General features: G+C 36.8%; 1 protein-coding gene across 2 annotated transcripts in view; it reads left to right on the top strand.

The window, feature by feature from the left end:
* The first annotated feature begins 7,743 nt into the window (after window positions 1-7,743).
* The window catches only part of fzy (cell division cycle 20 protein fzy), a 33,613-nt gene continuing 16,734 nt past the window's right edge, over window positions 7,744-24,622 (top strand). The window contains exons 1-8 of one of the 2 annotated variants that reach the window (XM_069840474.1): window positions 7,744-7,900; window positions 8,026-8,154; window positions 9,137-9,276; window positions 12,384-12,499; window positions 14,116-14,262; window positions 19,813-19,860; window positions 21,839-21,968; window positions 23,574-23,767. In XM_069840474.1, the coding sequence (XP_069696575.1) occupies window positions 8,036-8,154; window positions 9,137-9,276; window positions 12,384-12,499; window positions 14,116-14,262; window positions 19,813-19,860; window positions 21,839-21,968; window positions 23,574-23,767 (894 nt within the window). In that variant the 5' untranslated portion in view covers window positions 7,744-7,900; window positions 8,026-8,035. The remainder of the gene's footprint in view (window positions 7,901-8,025; window positions 8,155-9,136; window positions 9,277-12,383; window positions 12,500-14,115; window positions 14,263-19,812; window positions 19,861-21,838; window positions 21,969-23,573; window positions 23,768-24,622) is intronic. The other variant, XM_069840475.1, reaches the window with a different exon arrangement.

The following is a 24,622-nucleotide window of genomic DNA, read 5'->3' as shown; positions in this document are numbered from 1 at the left end:
AATTTATAACAATCTTTTCATTGGATGAAGGTGGTATTTATGTTACAATAGGTTCTATGAGATCCCTCACTAATATTAATAGCATCAAAATGACAATAGAAGAAAAAGCACTGATTCATTATGAAAAACTTATCAGATTACCAGGAAACAATTGGCATTCATACAGTCCTCTCTGTAGATTGAAAACTCAAAAAAGTTTCATATGCATGGTTCAAGAATTAAAACAGAAAATCAATATCCCTAATTTAAAAGAAAACTTACAAATTAAACCAAACCCTTTAACTCTATTAAATATAGAATATAATCTAAATTTAACAGAAGAAATACTGAAATCAGAAGTAAACACTGAAATAATGAAACAATTGTCTTTCGAGACAATTAATATTAGGTACCCTTCACAAAACTGGCTTCATTTATACACCGACAGATCCTTGATCTCCAGAGAACAAGGTGCCGGTGCAGGTGTTACGTGCTGTCTCTTCTCACTTTATAGATCTCTTGGATATGGAACAACAAGTTTTGATGGAGAAATCGTTGCAATAAATGAAAGTCTCAGGAATCTTCTATTTTATATCAATAAATTTAAGAATGCAGTTATATTGTCAGACTCCAAAGCAGCTATTCTATAAATAGTCTCTAAACACACACCTTCATCTCAAACAGCAGAAATAACTAAAATGCTCTCTCAATTAATATCACTCAATAAAAGAATTGTATTCCAATGGATACCAGCCCATTGTGGAATCCTGGGAAACGAGAATGCGGATGCTTTAGCAAAGAAGGGCAGCACTGCTACTTACAGACCTGTTACTAAATCTACGTATTACTCTGTGAAAAGATTTATTAAATCTACATACTTAGACTTCAACAAACAAAATTTGATAACACAATCCGAAGGGAAAAAATGGAACTCTTTGCATCATAATCCACAGTTAATTTCCGATTTACCACGAAAATCGTCTATAGCTGCATTTAGATTGGCAACAGGTCATGATTGTTTGGCCAAACACCTGCATAGAATTGGAATATATCAGTCCCCTAACTGCCCATTGTGCAACTCAAACCAAGAAATGGATTCGGAACACCTCAAAATCTGTGCTTCAGTGGCTGACCATGATAATATCTTTGAAAAATATTGGAGTGCAAGAGGTCAAATGACTTTATTGTCAAACGCCCAGCATTAAAAAACAACAAACAACAACAACATGTTACAAATAAATGTAACTAAAATATTACGTAATATTTAAATATGTAAAGCAACCACAGAACTGAAAAGTGTTAAGTCAGTTTTTCTAAATCATTTTTTAACGAGTATGAAGCATTGAATTTGTATTACTGTTGTGGCACACATAGGCTAGAGAATTACAGTAGAACCCCTATTATCCGTGGTAATGAAGGGGGTTGACTGAACGGTTAATCAAAAAAATCAGATAATCCGTACCGTAAAAGATTTTCGTAAATTTAGTAAATAATCCTTACACTTTCGTAATTTCCTCTACAGTGTTGTATTGAACACCCAAGGTAGTGGATCAGAAGTTCACTGATATGCAGTAAGTGTGATTGTTAACAACGGAATTTTAGCGGACAAGGAAATTTCTTGTAATGGCTATCTGTGTAGAGAAATATTGAGGTCTCGTATTGTAGATTTACATACTTCATATGTCATCCTTGATTTTTATTAAATTGCACAGAGTTTTGACTCGAGTCTCGCATTCTGAGATGAGCCACAGTTTCTCGTTCCCTGAAACCACGCAGTTATTTGCACTTTTCATACTTAGCACAACACGATTTCTTTTGATACTCGTGGAAGACATTTTATATAGAAGGTATACAGTACGACAACTCGAACAGTAGACCATACTGTGTAAGGGTAAAGTCTTGTAATAGCTCTTTCTAGAAAAAAATAACTTGCTAATATAATTATAATGTACAGTAGCATACTCCATATACAGTAAAACCTGGATACGACGTGCCCGCTTATTACGCTATCCCATGTAATACGATTTTTTTTGTCCGGTCCCTGCACATTTCATATATAACGCCTTTATAAAATACCCCGTTTGTTGCGCTCAAGTCCCGCATAATACGCTGTTTTTGTGGAATATTTTCGATGTAATTTTCAGCCATGTACTGTAACAGCAATGAAACATCTTGGCCATTGAACTCACTGGTGCCATTAACCTGAAAATTATTGGTATTCGACCCTTTACCTGCACATTTAAACCTTCATACTTCATACCTTAGTATACCCCACCCTCTTGTTAAGCTCTCTTATTAGACTCCTTACCTGCGTGGTTAAAGCCTACATACAGTTACAATACCTCACCCTCTTGCTAACCCTCTCTCTCTCAAACAGCATTCCTCACTCGGCCGTAATAAAATTCTGGAAATTTTTGCTGGGCAGTTTGTTGTCCTTTTGTGTATTGAAGTGTCTGTGAATGTCATTACAATGAGTGTTAAACGAAAAGCGCTTTCTGTGTCAGAAAAATTGGAAATCTTACGAAAGTATGATGAGAACAGTACTCTTACTCAGAAACAACTCTCTGACTCATTAGGAATCCCATCATCGATATTAAGAATGATAATAAAAAATCGCGACTCAATCACTACAGCTGCGATGTCGGGAAGCTATAATCACAGGGAACTGAGGTGTGGTAAACATGAGGACTGAGAACATGCACACGGCAAACAACTATAAATGACTTTTTTTTCGAAAGAATTAAGTACAGTACATATTGTAAATGTATTTGACATACAGTACAGTAATTACATAATGGAGTAATACTATATTACTTTTCATGAATCATGTATTTCAACAAAGAAAAATGTAATAGTTACTGTATATAAGTCAAAATTAGTATACCCACCTAATATGCGATCCCGGTTAATACGTGGTTTACACCCGGTCCCTTGAACAGTGTCTTATTGAGGTTTTACTGTACGTATTTCTGTAGGAAAAAAAGGGGCGAGAAAGACAGTCGGATAATCCACCAATCGGTTAATAGGGTGACGGATAATCAGGGTTCTACTGTATTCTACAGCTTAACATAAACATTCAATAAATTTATTTGGTTTTCTTCAATATAATATTTTTTCCTTCTGAAAAGTGGCAAAAACTGACTTAATGCCTTTCAGCTCTGACTGATTCAATTGTAACTAAATATTAATCAGTAAAACAATTGTTTTTTTTATCGGGTTCAGTATTCGAGAAAATTTCAATTTACGGTAGGCTTACGTTAAAGAGAAACGCACGTTAGAAAAAGACGGAGTGTGAGGTTAGCAGTCAATCTTTTTTCTCTATGCAGTCCAGCGCTATGTACACAGACAGACTGCAGTGTGTTGTTTTTCTCGCTAACCAGGGAAAGTTTTGGACCTCCTGACGAGAATTGTCACGAAACTTTCTGAAATGGACAAACATGAGACCAAAGTAACTGGTACGAATTGTGGTATTTCGCAATTCCCTGTAAACATGACTTTTGAAAGTGGAGCATGCCTGTAATGTTTGCAGCATAAAGTGCCTAACACAATTTATCTGTGATAAGAGACATGTAAATGTTGAGAAAGATTATGTACAACATCATAATGTGGTGTGAAGAGGCAGGAAATATTTGCTGCCTTTAAAATTGAGAATGCCTTTCGAGGTAGCTGCTTGTTTCGCTCACTCCTTTACATGACAGTAGTGAATTATGTGTCCCATGTCATGTGCTTCCCGGAATTTGATGTGGGTACATATCCTTGCAGTTCTATGTTCTAACGTACTCTCTCTCCCAAAGCGATTACTACTTCCCACATTTTCTCCGGTGATATCTTGAATTTTCGGGCAGCTGCTGCAAAGGTTTTATTTGCAATCTTGACACTATGATAGACACTGTGCATTCTTTTTTTTTTTTTCAGAAAACTGTTCGTGAATGATTTTCCATTTCGCTTTAAGGGAGGAAATGGTTCTTAGGAACTGGAACTGTGTCTTGTGTGCTGGAGAACTTGGCGTATCACTATCTTCACATGAAGAGTCTGACATTTCATCATTATCACATCACAATGCAGCATGTCCTTCCAACATGACAGCGTCGCCATTAACATGTTGTTCTAGTAGGCTGTACAACTCCCATGGAATTCGCCTTTCGATGTACGAGTACTTTGGAGCCATGTTGTCTGCCTGGCAACTTTGCATCATCTTATTAACCAGTATCTGTACCACAGCATGAAGTTTACAAGCCATTTTGCAAACACACAATAATCTATACGTATTTTTTTTATTGGGTTATTTTACGACGCTGTATCAACATCTAGGTTATTTAGCGTCTGAATGAAATGAAGGTGATAATGCCGGTGACATGAGTCCGGGGTCCAGCACCGAAAGTTACCCAGCATTTGCTCGTATTGGGTTGAGGGAAAACCCCGGAAAAAAACCTCAACCAGGTAACTTGCCCCGACCGGGATTCGAACCCGGGCCACCAGGTTTCGTGGCCAGACGCGCTGACCATTACTCCACAGGTGTGGACTATACGTATTCCACATACAGTATTCGTTAGTGCCCTCTCCTTAAGTACTATAGTCCTTCGATAAGAAAATCTATCGCACCCAGCACAAACTCCATTCCAAACCGACACCCCTACAAACGAAGATGGACAAAACCCAATCAACACCACACAGGATCGACCAAGGAGAGGAGGCAAACATGCAGAACTTAATTCCGATCACTTGGGGTATGAGGATATGAGAGGAATAATTGAGTCGAGTTCCTGGGGAGCTCAGTCGGTAGAGCATTGACGTGCTCAGCCAAAGGTCCCGGGTTCAATACCCGGCCCTGGAACAATTTTTCCCTTGAAATTATTCAAATCAGCTTTACAGGGAGCTATACCTGACAGCCAGATTTATACCATTTTAAAGATGATTTGGAAATTCTGAAACATGAAATCTTGTTAGAATATGAGTTTTGTAATTGTTACGTTCCATTTCAAAGAATTTTCTATTTCTCCTTAAGAGACGTATAAAAGATTTATGGTTAGAAACAAAAGAAACAGTGTGATCAAATATTAAAGTGTTTAAAATAACAATTAATTGTCTTTCCCCTAAAGCATATAATTTTCTTAGAGAAGAATTTAATAGGTATATGTCTTCCTCATTCTCGGACTCTACATAAATGGTACAATATCGTAAATGCAGTTGATTTTAGAGATCAGATATTCATATTTTTTTATTTCGTTATTTAACGACGCTGTATCAACTACGAGGTTATTTAGCGTCGGTGGGATTGGTGATAACGAGATGAGGCCGAGGATTCGCCATAGATTACCTGACATTTGCCTTATGGTTGGGGAAAATCTCGGAAAAAACCCAATCAGGTAATCAGCCCAAGCGGGAATCGAACCCGCGCCCGAGCGCAACTCCAGATTGGCAGGTGAGCGCCTTAACTGACCGAGCTACGCTGGTGGCCTGAGATATTCATATACTCAGCATAATACAAATTAAATGTCAATAATATTACTTGTAATGTGTAGTTTATTTTTTTGGATGTTTATTATGTTGTAGTCTATAGTTCGATCTTTAGAAACCACCCAAAAACAAACAGTTTATTTTTAAGTTCGTGATTTAATGACTCTGTACAACTACTAGATTATTTAGCGTCAATGGGATTGATGTTAGTGAGATGGTATTTGGCGAAACGAGGCCAAGGATTCGCCATAGATTACCTATAATTCGCCTTACAGTTGGGGGAAACCTCAGAAAAAACCTAACCAGGTAATCAGCCCAAGCAAGAAACGAACCCATGCCCAAGCGCAACTTTAAATCAGAAGTTAAATTTTGATTGTTACTCGATTACCATGCAAAGAAAAAAAATTTATGTTGCATAAAACTGCAATAAGAAATAAAGTTCAGGATAATAGGGTTTGGAATTGAACGGGTTACATCAGCTGCTTGTCTATGCAGATTGATGTGAATATGTTAGGAGAAAATCTACAAACTATTAGGGAAAACACCGAAACTTTTCTTGAGGCAAGTAAAGACATAAGTTTGGAATTAAATCCCGAAAAGACAAAGTAGGCTATATCCTTATGTCTCGTGACCAGAATATTGTACGAACTGGAAATGTACAAATTGGACATTTATGCTTTGAAGAGGTAGAAAAATTCAAATATAAATGATACTCGAGAGGAAATTAAACACAGAATAAATATGGGAAATGCCTGTTATTCGGTTGAGAAGCTTTTGTCATCCATGATGAAAGATAAATGGAACAGAAAAATTCTCTCCAGCACCAGGATTTGAACCCGGGTTTTCAGCTCTACATGCTGATGCTCTATCTACTAAACCACACCAGATTCCCATCCCGATGTTGGATTGAATCCTCTCAGTTTAAGTTCCACCTCTTTGGTTCCCTCTAGTGGCCTACTCTCATGCACTGTGTCATATATATATGACAATGGCACAATGTCCATACATATGCAATGTCCATACGTTATGAGTGACGACGTAGAATTTCTGCACGGAAATATCATATGTACTTCGGTACATCATAATATAGTCATCCAGTCTGCTCTCAAAAAAGTTGAAAGTTACAATTTGTAAAACAGTTACATTACTGGTTGTTCTGTATGGTTGCGAAACTTGGACTCTCACTTTGAGAGAGGAACAGAGGTTAAGGGTGTTTGAGAATAAGGTGCTTAGGAAAATATTTGGGCTAAGAGGGATGAAGTTACAGGAGAATGGAGAAAATTACACATTGCAGAACTGCACGCATTGTATGTATTATTCATCTGACATAATTAGGAACATTAAATCCAAACGTTTGAGATGGGCAGAGCATGTAGCACGTATGCGCGAATCCAGAAATGCATGTAGATCGTTAGTTGGAAGGCCGAGACGTAGATGGGAGGATAATATTAAAATGGATTTGGGGGAGGTGAGATATGATTGTAGAGACTGGATTAATCTTGCTCAGGATAGGGATCGATGGCAGGCTTATGTTATGTTTTATTTAACGACGCTTGCAACTGCAGAGGTTATATCAGCGTCGCCGGATGTGCCGGAATTTTGTCCCGCAGGAGTTCTTTTACATGCCAGTAAATCTACTGACATAAGCCTGTCGCATTTAAGCACACTTAAATGCCATCGACCTGGCCCGGGATCAAACCCGCAACCTTGGGCATAGAAGGCCAGCGCTATACCAACTCGCCAACCAGGTCGACGGCAGGCTTATGTGAGGGCGGTAATGAACCTCCGGGTTCCTTGAAAGCCATAAGTATGGCCTAAGTAAAATTGAAAGAAGTGTATTATTTATGCTGGGCTGGTTTGTATCAAGGTGGTGATGTGCGCATTAATGCTGGCTTCATCTGTCTAATTTGTAGTTGTGGGGCCACACCAGAGCCATAGCATACTTTGGCTAAATCTGAGAGAATAGTCTTTCTACCCTCAAAGGGCTAAACTGAATTCAGTACGGCCACAGATCCCTATTTACGCAAGTTGTGATCAGGTTCAGGGCTGTGGTACAGCCTAGATCGGTACAGTCATGATACAACCAAAGCTAAAATATCCCTATTTCATCTTAATGTTCTTACGAATGCACCTTTCTGCTATTATTATATGGTATTTATCAAAGAGTTGAATTTATTAAGTTTATCTATCGTTGTCAGCGTACTCTCCGTGGCCTTGAACACAAACAAGACGGGCACATATTATTTTAGTACTACAGAAGGTAAATGTTAAATTTACGAAGGAAATTTGGATTGTTATGTTGGTCATGTAATTTAACCGTCTTCTGTCTCAACGGTACAGTCGGATGGGCCATTGAATTTGAAATTAAATCTCCTTGAGACTTCTTGAATTTAAGTTTAAGCTAATACAAATTGTGGAATCCTAGAGACGACGAAGTGTGAAGAGTTTGTTTGCATGATTTAAGGTAACCGTGACACAAAAATTATTGGAAGTAGTCTCTGCACATCGTGCACATTTCTTCATTATTGTAAATACTGGAAAAACCGCTGTTTTTTTAAATGTTGTATATGTGGTTCATATTTCTTTCAGTTTGCATTATATGATGTCGCAGTTTGCTTTTGCCAATGAATTAAAGAATTGTGTTCGAATGGATGAACCAATAACCAAGGGTCCAATACCGCGATGGCAGAAGAAGTGTTTAGAAGCTTCAAATTCGAGGTACGTAATTTTATGGTTCAATATGGAAGAAATTATGGTCAATCTTCGACATCGCCCTACATCACACACGGAACTGATCTCTGATTTAAGTTTCTTTATGGGTTAGATGTGTTAAATGAGGGGATAGCGAAGTGACATTAGACAAGGTTAGTGGGTCAGTTGGAATTATTTAAGTAATATGAGGCGGAGGAATTGTAATGTGGGGCGATACCGAAGTTTGAGGAAAGCTACACTGAAGGAGGCATTGTCTGATGACAATTCGACTTACTAGCGCTGAAGTACTCTTCGTACTCTGCATATACCGGTACGAATCAATGGCGGGTTAGGTTTGGTTAGTTTAGGTTTTTGTTATATGCCTACACGATCAACTGCATTTTCACAAAAATTTCCTCGTAAATTCAACGATTTTCACTTTCGGAATGACCGAAACTACCTCGGCACTAGCTTCACCCAAAATTGTCTAAGAATGTGCCCTTTTTTGCTGTCCACCATTCTCTGGTGAAACTATTAAGACATAACCATTTAAAAACATATACTCTTATAAACTCAGCACAGACCTTTCTGTGCACGCACGTGCAAATCGCTTTACTGAGACTAGAAAATTCCAGCCGGTCATTTTTTTTTTTGAGATCACTTTACGTATTAGTGGTACGGTGTTATTCATGTGGTGCTACAATAGCACAATTGTTGGTATATTTTATAACATTTTGAAATTAAAAAAGTTGCAATCATAAGCTAGGTATACAGCTATTTTTCAGTACTGTATGTTGCAAAAGAGATTATTCTGTCATTCTTGCTTTTTCCTTTGTGATTTTGTATATTATGTGTAAAACATACTACAAATGGAACTTCAGTTTTCATATTTTTATTTCATTTCATGTGAAATAATGTAAATTAACTTAATGTAGTTATGATTAGTGTTGTTATTATTATTATTATTATTATTATTATTATTATTATTATTATTATTACTGTTATTTAGCAATACTAGTCTCAACATCTCAAAGAAAACGTCTGCCTCATTTAATGGAAGTCTTTCAAGAACACCAAGCAAACGTAATCTGTCTGCAGAGAATGCTGGAACAAAGAAGACACCATCAAAAACGCCAAAGAAATCTCCAGGTATGTTGTTGCTGCTGCAGTCGTCATGGTCTGCAATATAAGCATAGGTGTTTTTGTTCAGACTTACAAAGACTTTAAAATCGAGTAATATTCGATTAACCAGTCGATTAATCGATTAAAGACATCTGATTAACCAGTCAAAATTTTTAGTTGATAGACAGCTGTATTCAGAAGTACAATAATCAGTTATTTTCGTTGCTGCCTGCCCAGTGTGCACTTTCTAAATTATATTACATCATGTATGTCCATAATTTTCGTCACAATTTCGCAGGTGCTATATGTCAGTGAAAGGGGTGAGGATAGGAAACGTATCTGGATATGCAAATACTACTTTCCAAGGACAAGTGTGTGTTGAATTCTTAAAATACCGTCGTTCTTGGAAAATTACATTGGAAATAAAGAATGACAATGTTATGTATGAGGTACAGTAGCTGCAGTTGTGTATATCTAGGGAGCGGATTTTTATGTGCTAAAAAATTTAAATGTATTTATTTTTTATGTGCTAAAAAGTACGAACATATTTGCTAAAAATAAAAAAAAATATATATTTATTTTAAATATGACAAAAATACCTTACTTAGCTTGAAAAAAAAAATGTTACTAGGTACTCACCAACCACACTTGAGTTCTAGTAGTTGGCCGAGAATTGCAGTGAACAACAAAGGTCATCTACAAATTCTCCATCACAAATGCATGCCCATTATCTCTGAACAACGACTTATACTGTTAAAACGATCTTTCCACATCACAGGACGTCAGACGTGCATATTTAAAGAGAGGAATGTCACAAACACGTACACCGTCAATTTCACCTACAGGCACACCCTCCAATACTTGAGCAACTTTACACATTTTTTTATATCCACTGTTTTTTCCAAACACATTCTGGAATTTGTGCCTTAGTAATTATGCTTCTGAACCTGGTAGCGAGTCTAGTTTAATTTCCACGGCACGCACCTCCCTGTTTCAGACAACAGATTTTTGGATGTTTCGAGTTTTTTTTATGGTGTCACATAAAAAGCTTAGATTTGCTAATATGAAAGCCAAATCGTTTTTAAATAACCATCTTTCAGTATATCTTGAAGGATATCGATTGACGAAGCCCGATAACAGGGAATGACAACAAGATATATTGCCTTACTTGATGGACATGAGCGAGAGGCGAAAGATTTGTTTAAATTAAATAATGTTTATAACCGAGCTCTTATCTGTTGTGTTTCACAAACAAAGCGCGGAATGAAATTATCTTCAGCAACAATAAACATTCCTAATTATGTGTTGCAAGATCTCTCCTCCTTGCCCATGTTAATTTATTCTCTACCAGCCGTACCTGTGCGCTCCGCTGCACCTGTTAGAAATAAATATAAAGTAATTACATAATTAAAATAGGACGTTTGATCCAGGGAACAACTTTTACAACAGCGCAAGATAATCTGCTTCGCTCATTACCCATTTTTTTGCATTGCATTTATTGCATATATATTTTATATACTTTAACACGATTCAATTGAGCATAGTTAAAATTTGAATTATAAAATAATGGATTGCTAAGCTAACGTACTATTACTGCATACTAAATCAATACACTCTCGTTGTTCGTTAATTCTCGGAGATTAAAATGAGTGTACATAAATATTATTTTAAGAAATACAGAAAACGAATGTACAAAATAGCCTACCACATTTTCTGTGCATAAGAAGCTATTTCAATCTTATCTGTCCTCGATTTACTCAGACGTTACTGTAATAACATTATAGCATTATATCCATCTAGAGAAACTACACTTTCCAATGGTGAAATAATAATTAATTATACAAATCGGTTAATTTATCTTCTGATATTACTTCATACAAACACAGAAACATTCTCTGTAGGCTATGTTTAATAGCTTTCGATTGTTAATGTCCAAGGCCCCTGTTTCGATTGTTGTTGTCCAAGGCCTCTTATAGACGAAATCATTTGTTATTTCATTGCACCGTCTTAGGTGGCGTTATTTTAATTTTAAAACTCATTTATCTCATTAAATATCAGTCCTATCAAAATTTTGTCAAGAATACAACATATCGGAAATCATTTTTAAAGAAACTTTTGTTATGTAACATTTTTCACAAAAATCAATAATAAGCGAGATATTTCGATCTATTTAATTCAGGCCCCCTTATAACTCCCCTTTTAAATAAAGTATTTTGAATGTCATATAGCCTAAAATCTAAGTTACAACGAACTTAATTTATATTCCAATTTTCATATAAATCTGTTCAGCCATTATCGCGTGAAAAGGTAACAAACATACAGACAGACATACAAACAAAAATTTCAAAAAAGCGATTTTCGGTTTCAGGGTGGTTAATTATATATGTTAGGACCAATTATTTTTGGAAAATCGAAAATTACCAGAAAAATTTCGGCTACAGATTTATTATTAGTATAGATAATAACACTGATATGCTGCCTAGCAGTTCTCAGATACTACAAAAATGGATCACGGATACACCACACAGCGCTTAGAAACACGAAGCAACCAAGAATTCTTAAAAAAAGATAAAGTACTTCTGAGTGATATAATTGATTTAGTTTTAAAATATTTAAAAGTTCTTGTAAAAAATTATTTAAGTAAAAAAACTGTAAGATTTATGTGTTTATAATAGATTTCCTGAAAATATCTATTTACATAATTTTTCTGTGAAAATATGTGTTTTTATGTGAAATAAAATTCGGGTTTTAAACTTGAAACTTCATGTTCGGAATTTTTAACTTTGTTGATTGTGTTTTATCACACACAAAAAGAATATTTAATTACATAGGAATCCGCTCCTTATGTATATAATTTTAAACAAGGCAGTAAAGCACATGCATTATGAGGAATTATGCTTCCACAGAATATTTGATGATGCAGATGAGGTGTCGTATAAATTAATGTTATGACGAAGTTGATTTGTATCTTCACTGATTTTGAAGTAATATAAAAGTCGTGGATTACACTTGCTTGCCGTAATGGTTGCCAGTGTTACTGTAAACACTATTTAAGGTAGCCTCTCCAAATGTTGGAATGTAATTTATCACATTATATGATTAAGAAAAAAATTTACTCTTTTGTCACTCAACAGGTTCCAGCACAAATTCTACAACGCCTTCCTCTGCTAAAGGATCAAAAACACCGAATGGAGGTGATAGATTCATTCCAAATCGAAATACAACTAATTTTGACTTGGGACATTATAAGGTAGGAATGTGTTGCATACTTGAGACAAATCAAGAGTTATTTGTTAGGAAAAAAAAAATCATGATCATATTGTAATTATCTACTTACTTTTAATTATATTGTATTTCATTTGGTTGCGTTCCAAAATCTTACTCTAGTACTTCTTTCGAATTACCAACGAATTTTGTATCAATCTTTCAATAATGGAAAACGTGCCATAATGTCAGGTTACTGCTGAAAATTACATTCGTCCTTCAGTCCCTGCTGAGTTTGATGTACCAAAGTCAAAGTAATGTCTTACTAATAAACCGTGTGTAGGTTTTATACAAGACTTACGCAGAGTTGGGACAGAAAACATTACTAATAAACACTGCATAAGTAATGGATGTATAAACAGCCTGTAACTATACATGGGGATTACTTTGCAGTAGTTATATACACGAAACCCCTTTTTTAAGTGTTGTATACATAGAGGAAAAAATGGCCGCCCCTCTAACAGCTGATTGTATCGATTGTCATTTTATGATGATGGCTGCCTTGTAACCACAGAAGAACAAACCAAAGAGCACAAAATAATTAGAATAATATTGCTGTAGCTGTACCCTTTGACCAAAATATAGCATAGTAATCAATCAGGCCCAGTTGTACTATCAATACTTAGCGCGGCACACTAGTGCACACTATCGGATGCAGTAGAGAACCTCAGATATTCTATTAGGCCTGCCTTTCGTAATGAAATAATGACGAAACTATGACGTAGCTGTATAACTGTTGTACTGTTATACACGACGTATGTAGTGTAGTAGATCTGTCTTCATTAAGTGGCCGTTCGTTATTTATTTCTCTGAATTTAGTGTGAAGACACCATGAGCCTTTATAGAAGTGAAATGTTTAATTATTATTAAATACGAGAAAAATGCCGTAAAATAACATTACGAGAGGGGTTCGGCCAGTGCCGTGGATCGTGTCCCGGCATGGTTCAGTTGGTAAGAGCGCTCAGCGTGCAGAGCTGAGAGGTCCTGGGTTCGATTCCCGGTGCTGGTACGAATTTTTCTCGTATTTAATAGTAATAATACAATAGGCTAATTCATATTAGTCGTGTAATATTCAATTAGGTGGGCGAGACCTCATACATCTGAATATTTGATGTATGAAATGTTTAACTTGTCATATAAAGCATTCAGTGAAAAACTTTCACTTAATCTTTCGGTACCGGTAGTAAAAAAAATGCATGCTTTAGGAAAGTATGACTTGAGAGCCGGAAGTTCCATATAACCGATACATGCAATTAATTAGATTTTGTGCTTTGTAATAGAGAGAGTTAAGCAGTATGGTGCTGTATTGTGATACCTTCTCTATTTTGTGTGCATGTCCTACACACAGTTCAATTGTATATATATCTGTGTTAATTCATGTGTTATCGGTCATTTTAACAAACCATTTTTCTGTCTATTGGAAAGGAAAGTTTCATGATTTCTCATTACATTCTGGAACATCAGAGAATAAGGTAAATTCATTGACATTGTCCTATTATAATTGTGTAAATTTCCACGTATATTTTAATGTCTATTTTTACCTGTGTGCCTATGTTTCACTCATTATTATTGAGATTTATATGGATACACAATTTTAAACAGGTGAATCAGGATCAGCAACCAGATGATGAAATGACCAGCCCTTCACAGAAGGAAATGCAACGAATTATGGCAGAAAATCTTCATGGAGGAGATGTGCAAAATATGAGGATTCTAGCATTCAAGAATAAAGCACCAGGAGCGCCAGATGTAAGTTATATGGATATGTTGCAATGTGTGTAGCAGTTGTATAGTGAGTACAATGTAACATGAGGTACTATAGTCCCGTCGCTCTTATTTCCGGCAGCCAATCACGTTACAGATCGGCTACATTTAAACGTGTGCGTCTTGTGATTCGCTGATGATGACGTTATGCATTTCCTAAGGCTCGATAAATACTTAATACAATCGCCCGCCATTGGCATTCGCAGAAAGCACACGAGGACGTTATTTGCCGCTCAATTATTTGCTGAATTACAGTGCATTTGATTTATTATCATAGGAGCTGCGACATGATAATGTTTAACGATGTGGCAAATAGATTCCTCGTCTAGTAGCTTGGCAACGAAAGAACAAAAATGGCGAACGATACTACCTACCTAGACTTTATAGAGCCTTCACTTCCTAAGACGTAAGCAAAGAGGAGGAGTCACGCCGGGAATAACAGTGTCGCGACTATAGATTGCAGCTTCAACATTTTTTCCCCATTACTTGATGCACTGTTGCCAACATATCGCCCTACAATCTCACTAACTTATCAACAAAAAGTAGCTAAATCTGTCCAAAGTTTGTTAAAAAAATCCCCAGAAATGTCGCTAAAAATTAATATTAAAATATCACTAAATAAAAATAAGAAAAACATACATATGTGGAGAAAAATATCGTTTCCTCGGCGTCACCCTCTTCTGCAGAGTCTGGTTGTGTTGTTGACGGCTGTGATGTTGAGGTGGAAGCTGTGGGAACAGCTGATTGTGAATACACTGCACTTGATATAATCATTGACACTACACTTTCTGCCAAATTGTAACACTTTTCAAATATATATTAAATATATTAAAACCGGCGAAAACTACAGTCTCATTTGCTTCACAAGACCTGTCGGCACAAAATTCCAAAACTCAATTACTTCGGGTCGGTTCGGAGTGGAAAATCTCCGCATTGCGGGGAAGAACCAAGAATTAGCTGGAGCTCACGACTCGTCACGTGTCAATCAAAGGTTCCACCGTTTATGGGTGTTGGAGCAGTAGCATTGAGAGAAAGACCTAGCCCGTGAGAATCTTTGAATCAGCATGTTTCACCCCTGATCACTGATCACAAATATATATTATTAGATCAGTGCTTTTACGTATGAATCATTAGACTACTAAGTCATGCACCCATGCTTTTCCTGAAACTAAGAAGTGCATGACATTCAGTTGAATGTTTTAACTTAAAAGAAAGAAAAAAGTGGAAGAACATAAAAATCAGGAGAAAAGTCGCTAATCGTATTTTACAAAATTTGTCGCTGAGACTGATTCAAAATTCCCTAGATTTAACGCCTTCTCGCTAAATATGGCAACACTGACTTGATGACCTGCTTAAATTCTGGAATTTTCTAGCTGTTAGCTTCACTTCACTGCTGGCAACACTTCCTCGAATACATGCATGTTACAGATATCATAATAGTTAGTAATTTTGCAACTGTTAGGTTGGCACAATTTGAAATATTAATCAAGCGATGCAAAGCTATTTTATTTAAATATATTAATTTTATTCAGATGCTTTGTGTATATTTTATATCGTGATTATAATATAGGCTAACATATTTTATTGAGGAAATACACAATTATTATTACTTCATATAGTGAATTGTATGCAGGGTTGCCAGATTCTCTCATCAGGAATCCAGTGCGGCAATGATACTATGCCCTACCTTAACATGATTGCACATTTGAATTAATTCAATTTGCAATACAACTGATTTTATTCGTTTTATATATTTCAACTAATTATACAGGACCTAAACTTTTAATTTTGTTACATTTTTCCTAGATTAAGAAATTACCTTTGAATTATTGGTAAAGTCTGAAAAAAAAAAATGTCATATTACACCCTGATCTATTCAGGAAAATTGCATGATGCAGTGTTTAAATCCCACCTATAATAAATCAACTTCCAAAGAAATTAAAGAATAAAGATACTGTATAATACTCTATAGTCCCGTCGCTCTAATTTCCGGCAGCCAATCGTGTTGCAGGTCGGCTACATTTAAACGTGTGCGTCGTGTGATTCGCTGATGAAGACATTATGCATTTCCTAAGGCTGGATAAATACTTAATATAATCGCCCGCCATTTTGGCTCTTTCGTTGGCGTTCGCAGAAAGCACACGAGGACGTTATTTACCGCTCAATTATTTGCTGAATTACAGTGTGTGATTTATTATCATAGGAGCTACAACATGTTAATGTTTAACGGTGTGGCAAATAGATTCCTCGTCTTCTAGCTTGGCAACGAAAGAACAAAAATGGCGAACGATACTACGTATCTAGACTTTATAGAGCCTTCACTTCCTAAGACGTAAGCAAAGAGGAGGAGTCACGCCGGGAATAACAGCATCGCGACTATAATACATACTATAGTATTACCGTTTTTATTTCAATACAACCCGATAGGAGGTTCCAGGCACCATTGATGACGATGTTGAACATAGGTTGGACAGGGTTTTGGAAAAAATGATTAAGGAATTTTAAAAATAATTTATACAAATGACCAAGAAATTGTTTTTTTTTTTTAATTTCTTTTGTCATACTGGGACAAATATAATTCAATCTAGGACACAGGACACACCATTAAAATCCAGGATGACTGGCAACCCTGGTTGTATATGAAGTTATTGTTTTCATCACATCACATAATCCAATTTTGTGATTTAGTGCTTTAGATTCAAGTGCCAGTCATCTTTGATATCTCACGATATATTGTTTGATTATACACAAAGAAAGGAAGACAACACAACTGCAATTAGAGGTGCTTTGTTTATCAACCATTGAAACTGTCTAATATTGGCATGTAGCATGTAGTACACTTTTGCAAGTATTTGTTCCTTTACTGTATCTTGAAAATAATCATAAATGACATAATTAAGTTTGCTAAAATATTATTTTTCATCATAAATTAATGGTATATAACATCAGGTATTTTTACTCCTTCTCAGTAAGATACTGGGTGTTCATTTCAAAGTGTGTCATGACGTCACTGTTGTTGGGTCACCGATTTGAAGCGAGTTTCAGTTTATATGTTAGAGAAGTTGCCTATTATTTAAGGCGTTCTTCAATCTGAACTTGAGAACGTGTACGGTATAACTTGAACGTCGTAGCAACAGATGGCGGTCTGTACGGTCTGTGTGCTACCATAACCTCTTTCGAACTGTGTTTTGCGCCGGCAAGTCGTACGCAGGGTATTTATCATCGGTTGCGTACGGTAACATTCCACAACACAAATCAAATGCTCCGTGTCCATGTTGACCGTCGAAGTTAATGTCAACAAATACATAAGTAATCGTCTTAACCCTCTCCCCATATCCCGACAGTACTTATTTCCAAACAGTTCACATTCCTGCCACTACCGGCGTTACCATACGTATCGGCACGTACTCTTCAGAATGAACGCCGTACTTGCTAGCCAACTTCTCTGCCTCTTAGATTATACACCTGAGCTGCGGAAGTGTAGGAAGACTGAATTCTCTAGGCTCATCAGCTAGCCACATGACGGCATACAGCGAGCCAAGACACATTTTGAACTGAACACCCAGTACAATCACAAGCCACAGTTTGTTACATAATTACAATCACTATGAAACTGTGTTGGGAATAATAAATTCTGTGCTATATTCATGAATATGTTTCACAACATACTGAAGTGCCATAACATACAAGAAATCTCGATAGTTAGGATATGATATGATGATTTACAGATTTTTATCAAACTTTTTTTTTACTCATTTCTCAAAACTATTTCAGTGTGACTTATGACCAGGCTTCGAGACTTCGGACCCAGTAGAGCAGTTCAGTGGGAAATCCGTATAACGGCGTACTGAGTATAGTGGTAAAGCGTACAGTGGGTGGAGGTACTGTAGAATGGATGCCAACAAATACGCAAAGGAAAACGCTCTGGATTTGAAGGTTCTGACGAATAATTTGGTTTTCATACAAACTGTGTCTGAAACTATTACACTGTTAGAGAAGTCAGAGCAGGAGATGCCGGAAGCCCTCAAATTAATTTAGAAAATGATGCAGAGAATTAATGAGACATCAAGTACACCAGTTACTGAACGTGTAAAACAGAAGTGGAAATCAATTTTAGGTAAAAATAACGGATATGGAACACTGTGTAACATACACAGCAAATTAGTGGACGTAGAGTCACCCGAGAATAAAGGACTGTCTCTTAGGGACTGCAATGATATTAGGTTTTTCGTTTCGCTCCTATCACGTCATGCGACATAGAGTGCAGCTTTCTACAGTACAAACTTTGGCAGATAACCGAAAAAGATTTACGTTTGAGACACTGAAAATGTATCTTGTAGTGCATTGCATTTCGGTACTTCCTAAAGACGACCAAATAGGATAAATGAAAAAATAAATAAAAATTGCTATATGCTTATTTCCACCATTAACACTGTGTGTAATTAAACACAAATGCTTATAAAAGACAGGAGAATAAATGCTTTTCACATTCTTTTGACATTGTCATTGTGTAATGTATATTTACTTTCAGAATGTCCGTATATGTGTGTTTCCCCATACTACCATACTCTTCTCTAAATAGCAAGTTGTTACCTCAACACATCTCTATCTACCTGCAGTGAGTCAACAACCTATAGTGCATGCACAGTAAACTTATTGTATCGGGTCCAAAGTCTTGAAGCCTGCTTATGACTATATCTCTCGGAGCCCTCCAATTATATCCCAATGAATCTGATTTAAGTAAAAAAAAATCATTGTTTTTTATTTTTTACAAATATTTGAATAAGTACGCGCCATTAAATACATTCCAGGATGAAGAAACTATTTTAAAGTAATTTGCTGAATTTTCATCTATTTGTGGTTGTGGTGTGTTGTCTTTTAACATATGTTCTTGTACTTTTATTGCTTCACGTACGGGTATGTTAGTGAGTGTATAGATTGGTGATGTCAAATGATGCTAGTGTTGAATTGTGGGGTTTGTGTTTGTCCTTGATGTGGGTGACTAGGTCTGTGTTGTCCTTGACTGCAGTATGTTGTTTCCGATGATGTTTTCCTTGTATTTAGCTAGTTTGTAGCTGGTGCAGTCATGTAATTAACTAGGAATGTGATTGGTGTATAATAGGTTGAACATTCAGTTGTGGAGCTTCTGGTTTAATTTGTTTCAAGTATGGTTTTTTTTTTTTTTTTAACTTAAAACTGGAAAAAGTCTAACTCCTGCTTGGTCGTTGGTGTGATTTTTATTAACAATGTCTTGTTTACTTCAATAAATTCAATTAAAAAATAATCAAAGTTATTAAAATAAAAAAAAAATTGATTGAAATAAAAAAAATCTCTGATTTTGATTGTAATTAAAAAATCGCGATTTTTTTTAAATCCTGATTAGTAGTTTGTGCAATGTTAGTGGTTTTTTTTTTTTTGCAAGAAACCTTTTTTGTTCCTGTAATTTGATAGTGTGCGGATATCCACTGGATTACAATTTCTTTACAGAGGCCTTGAAGTATTTTTACTAGAGTATGTATCTCTTTTATTTTGTAGTTTTCAGGATGTGGTGATTTGATTGCATGTAGTCCTCTCTTGGAATCCGTGAGTATTACTACTTTTCTAAATTTGTCATTATGACTCTTGGGTTGTTTAAGGGCTGTGTTTATTGACTGTAGTTCTCCATCATAATGTATTGCTAGTGGACCGAGTGAAATATAAAAACTAAAAGTACTGCTGTATATTCCTGCGTCTGCATCGATGATTTTATCTAGGAGGGACTCTGCATTGAGTGTATGTGTAGTTTCGAGTGCCAGCATTTTGAGTGTTTGAGAGTCAGTGTTGCATTTGATGGCCGTTTGCTCTACTAGATTATCCTTACATCAAATTTCCGATAATGAGAGTGGATTTGTCAGTTATTCATAGATTTCAAAAAAGGCATATGGCTTGGTTAAGAGAGAAGTTTTATATGATATTCTTATTGAATTTGGTATTCCCAAGAAACTAGTTCGATTAATTAAAATGTGTCTCAGTGAAACGTACAGCAGAGTTTGTATAGGTCAGTTTCTGTCAGATGCGTTTCCAATTCACTCAGGGCTAAAGCAAGGAGATGTACTATCACCTTTACTTTTTAATTTTGCTCTAGAGTATGCCATTAGGAAAGTCCAGGATAACAGAGAGGGTTTGGAATTGAACAGGTTAGATCAGCTGCTTGTCTATGCGGATGATGTGAATATGTTAGGAGAAAATCCACAAACGATTTGGGAAAACGTGGGAATTTTACTGGAAGCAAGTAAAGGGATAGGTTTGGAAGTAAATCCCGAAAAGACAAAGTATATGAATATGTCCCGTGACGAGAATATTGTACAAAATGGAAATATAAAAATTGGAAATTTATCTTTTGAAGAGGTGGAGAAGTTCAAATATCTTGGAGCAACAGTAACAAATATAAATGATACTCAGGAGGAAATTAAACACAGAATGAATATGGGAAATGCCTGTTATTATTCGGTTGAGAAGCTTTTATCATCCGTCTGCTGTCGAAAAATCTGAAAGTTAGAATTTATAAAAGAGTTATATTACCGGTTGTTCTGTATGGTTGTGAAACTTGGACTCTCACTTTGAGAGAGGAACAGAGGTTAAGTATGTTTGAGAATAAGGTGCTTAGGAAAATTTTTGGGGCTAAGAGGGTTGAAGTTACAGGAGAATGGAGAAAGTTACACAACACAGAACTGCACGCATTGTATTCTACACCTGACATAATTAGGAACATTAAATCTAGACGTTTGAGATGGGTAGGACATGTAGCAAGTATGGGCGAATCCAGAAATGCATATAGAGTGTTAGTTGGGAGGCCGGAGGGAAAAAGACCTTTAGGGAGGCCGAGACGTAGATGGGAAGATAATATTAAAATGGATTTGAGGGAGGTGGGATATGATGATAGAGACTGGATTAATCTTGCTCAGGATAGGGACCAATGGCGGGCTTATGTGAGGGCAGCAATGAACCTGCAGGTTCCTTAAAAGCCAGTAAGTAAGTAAGAGAGTGGATGTGTTGGATGTAGAAGTTTCTCTATTTTACCTGAAGTTTGTGGATTGTATTTCATCTGGAACTTCCTGACTCCTTGGATGAAATCATGCTGGGTTTTAAGTTTATAAGTTCTTCAGTAATCATTGTTAGAGAGCCTTCGTAAATTCTCATAAAGGGTGAGACTCTGTTTCTCAATTTGTACTTGAAGAGGAATACTGTCACTAATAAATAAATAAGACTGCAGATTGTAAAGATTTCATGTATGCCAGCAAGACAGAGAACTTTGCACATGATTACCTGGTTGTGTTTTTTCTGAGATTTTCTCCAATGGTAAGGCGAAAGTCAGATAATCTATGGCGAATCCTCTGTCTCGTGTCACTATCACAAATTTCATCGATGGTAAATAACCCAATAGTTCATACAGCATTGTTAAGTAACAAAGTAAAAAAAAAATTAAAGAATTATGTTCCCAGAATGTTCATGTAAGATTTATTGATGCCTAATATTTTTAATTGTAGTAATTGTTAATTTGGATATGTGTATTCTTTTTCAGGGTTATATCAATCCATTAAAAGTTGTGTACAGCCATTCCAAGACTCCAGCATCTGTAAAATGTTCTTCCCGTTACATTCCGCAAACTCCAGACAGAATACTTGATGCACCAGATATTATGGATGACTACTGTAAGTACAAATCGTATGCCCTGTTGCCATGACATAATACAACATCTTTCGCTATATCTGTTTTCCAATGATGATGAAACTTAAGTATCTGGCTCTATTTTTTACTCTTCCTTCCCAATTGAGACCTAACATTTCATGATTTTGCTGCTTTTTTCTCTCTTGTTTTTTTTATGTGTATATGCGAGGGGGATCCAGGAAATAACGACCGTTTGCGCATACCCGCCACGCAGCTGACTCCCCTTCCTTGTTTGAAGGTCAACTGGCTTCCTTAACATGTGTTCTCATAATGTTGTGAGTACTGGTTGCAACAAGTCGCCATTGTGCATTTTGTGTTACTTCAAAATGAACAACGTGATTGATAATCCTGCCGACTGTGAGGTGAGGAGTGTGATTCGATTTTTGAATGCCCGACATTTGAAACCTGCAGAAATTTACCGGCAATTGAAAGAAGTGTATGGTGATACTGTAATGAATGAAAGAAATGTGTGAAAATGGTGCGAAATGTTCAACAATGGGCGAACAAATGTCCACGATGAAACTCGACCCGGACGCCCATCACTCATCACAGAAGACCTGAAGACTAAAGTGAACGACAGAATCTTGCAAGACAGGCGCACATCACTCGACGAATTGCATATTGCCTTTCCTGACATTTCTCGTTCTTTGCTTGGTGAAATTGTGTCGCAACATCTTGGCTACCACAAAATCTGTGCACGATGGGTTCCACGGCAACTGACTGACCAACACAAAACTCAGAGAATGGCCTCAGCATTGACATTCTTGATGCGATATCACACAGATGGAGACGCCTTTCTTGATCAAATTGTGACTGGTGATGAGACCTGGGTGTCTCACAACACCCCAGAGACCAAGCGCCAATCACGTCAGTGGCATCATCCCTCATCACCCAAGAAACCGAGAAAATTCAAACAGACTCTCTCAACACAAAAAGTCATGGCTACTGTCTTTTGGGATCGTAAAGGTGTTCTTTTGCTGGATTTCATGCCAAAAGGCACTACGATCAATGCAAATCGTTATTGTGAGACTTTACGAAAACTACGGCGAGCCATCCAAAACAAGAGGTGAGGAATGCTTTCGAGAGGAGTTGTGCTTCTTCACGACAACGCCCGCCCACACACTGCTGCTTCAACTCGAGAATTGCTGGATCAATTCGGTTGGGAAATCTTTGATCATCCACCCTATAGTCCAGACCTTGCTCCTAGCGATTTTCACCTTTTCACTAAGCTGACAGACTTTCTGGGTGGTACGCGTTTTGGAAGTGATGAAGAGTTGAAGACAGTGTACACCTGGCTTAATGAACTGGCGGCAGAGGAGTATAACACGAGAATTCTAAAGCTAGTGAACAGATACGACAAATGTTTAAATGTAGGTGGTGATTATGTAGAGAAGTAAAGGAAGCTTCAGTTATGTAACAGACTTTGTTTTTTCAAATTAATATATATATTTTTTTTAATTATTACAACAAAACGGTCGTTATTTCCTGGATCCCCCTTGTATATACAATTTGCTTCTCGCTGATTTTCAGGACATGAATTTGATAATATTGTTTATTACTGTTGATAAATTTGCTATGAACTGTTTCAGATCTTAATTTGATTGATTGGAGTCCCAATAACGTACTGGGAGTAGCCCTCGGTAGTAATGTGTACCTGTGGAATGGCAGCAGTGGCAGTATTCAACAATTGCTTACTCTAGAAGGCAGTGATTATGTATGCTCTTTGGGTTGGATTCAAGAAGGACATTATCTTGCAGTGGGGACTAGTATGGGAGTAATACAGGTTTGTTATGTGAATGAATTGCTGTATTGTTGTTACATTTAAAAAGAGAGAGAGAGAGTGTGTGTTATCCTGCCTAAGGTTTTTCCGTGGTTTTCCTAAGGCGCTAATACAAATGTCGGGATGAGCCCTAAAAGAAATGGGCCACGGACCTGCATTCATATCCCCATTAATCCCCCTAATTACTTTAAATTAGTCAACTAATTACATCTCTCCCCCTCTTCGTAATTGAGCCATCATATAGCCAAATGGCTTGTCTCAAAATTGAGACGATTCAACAAGGCTCATGACAACAATCACCTCCTACAAAATAGCCAAATTGGCTAGTCTCTTATACATGAGACAACTCATCTCGCCTAAGGTATTCCGTGGTTTTCCTCAGGCGTAAGACAAATGTCGGGATGAGCCCTATAAGAAATGGGCCACGGACCTATATGCCCTTCCCCATATATATTCCACCCTTATTATAAGCGATGTATGCCCTAGTTCAGATAATATAAATAGTCTATTAAATATACGAGGTCACTTAATAAGTCGCAAATTGAAAGGACAGGGACCTCTCAAATTGCAGATTAGATTTCACGGCGCTTCTTCCGACGGCCTTCACATGCTTTGTCATCGAACAACAGATGACGGCGTCTTGCCAATCTAACGGCAAACACCAGCCAACTCCTCCTCGCCCCGTTCCGTGATCAATTGATCAATGTCAGCCCCCCTCGCGTATGTGGTACCTATGAGGTTACGTCCAATTTCGGCTTCCCCTTCAAAATTTTCTAGAGCTCCTTCAGGAGAGCAGCGTAACCCGGAGTGAGACTAGTGGCCAACAGGCTTGGAGCTCACATATTTAGTTTTGTACAG

This window comes from Periplaneta americana, chromosome 11 (assembly GCF_040183065.1).
Source record: "Periplaneta americana isolate PAMFEO1 chromosome 11, P.americana_PAMFEO1_priV1, whole genome shotgun sequence".
In the NCBI taxonomy this organism is placed as follows: Eukaryota; Metazoa; Arthropoda; class Insecta; order Blattodea; family Blattidae; genus Periplaneta; species Periplaneta americana.
Note: the sequence above shows the minus strand (reverse complement) of the source record. Positions and strands in the feature narration are given on the sequence as shown.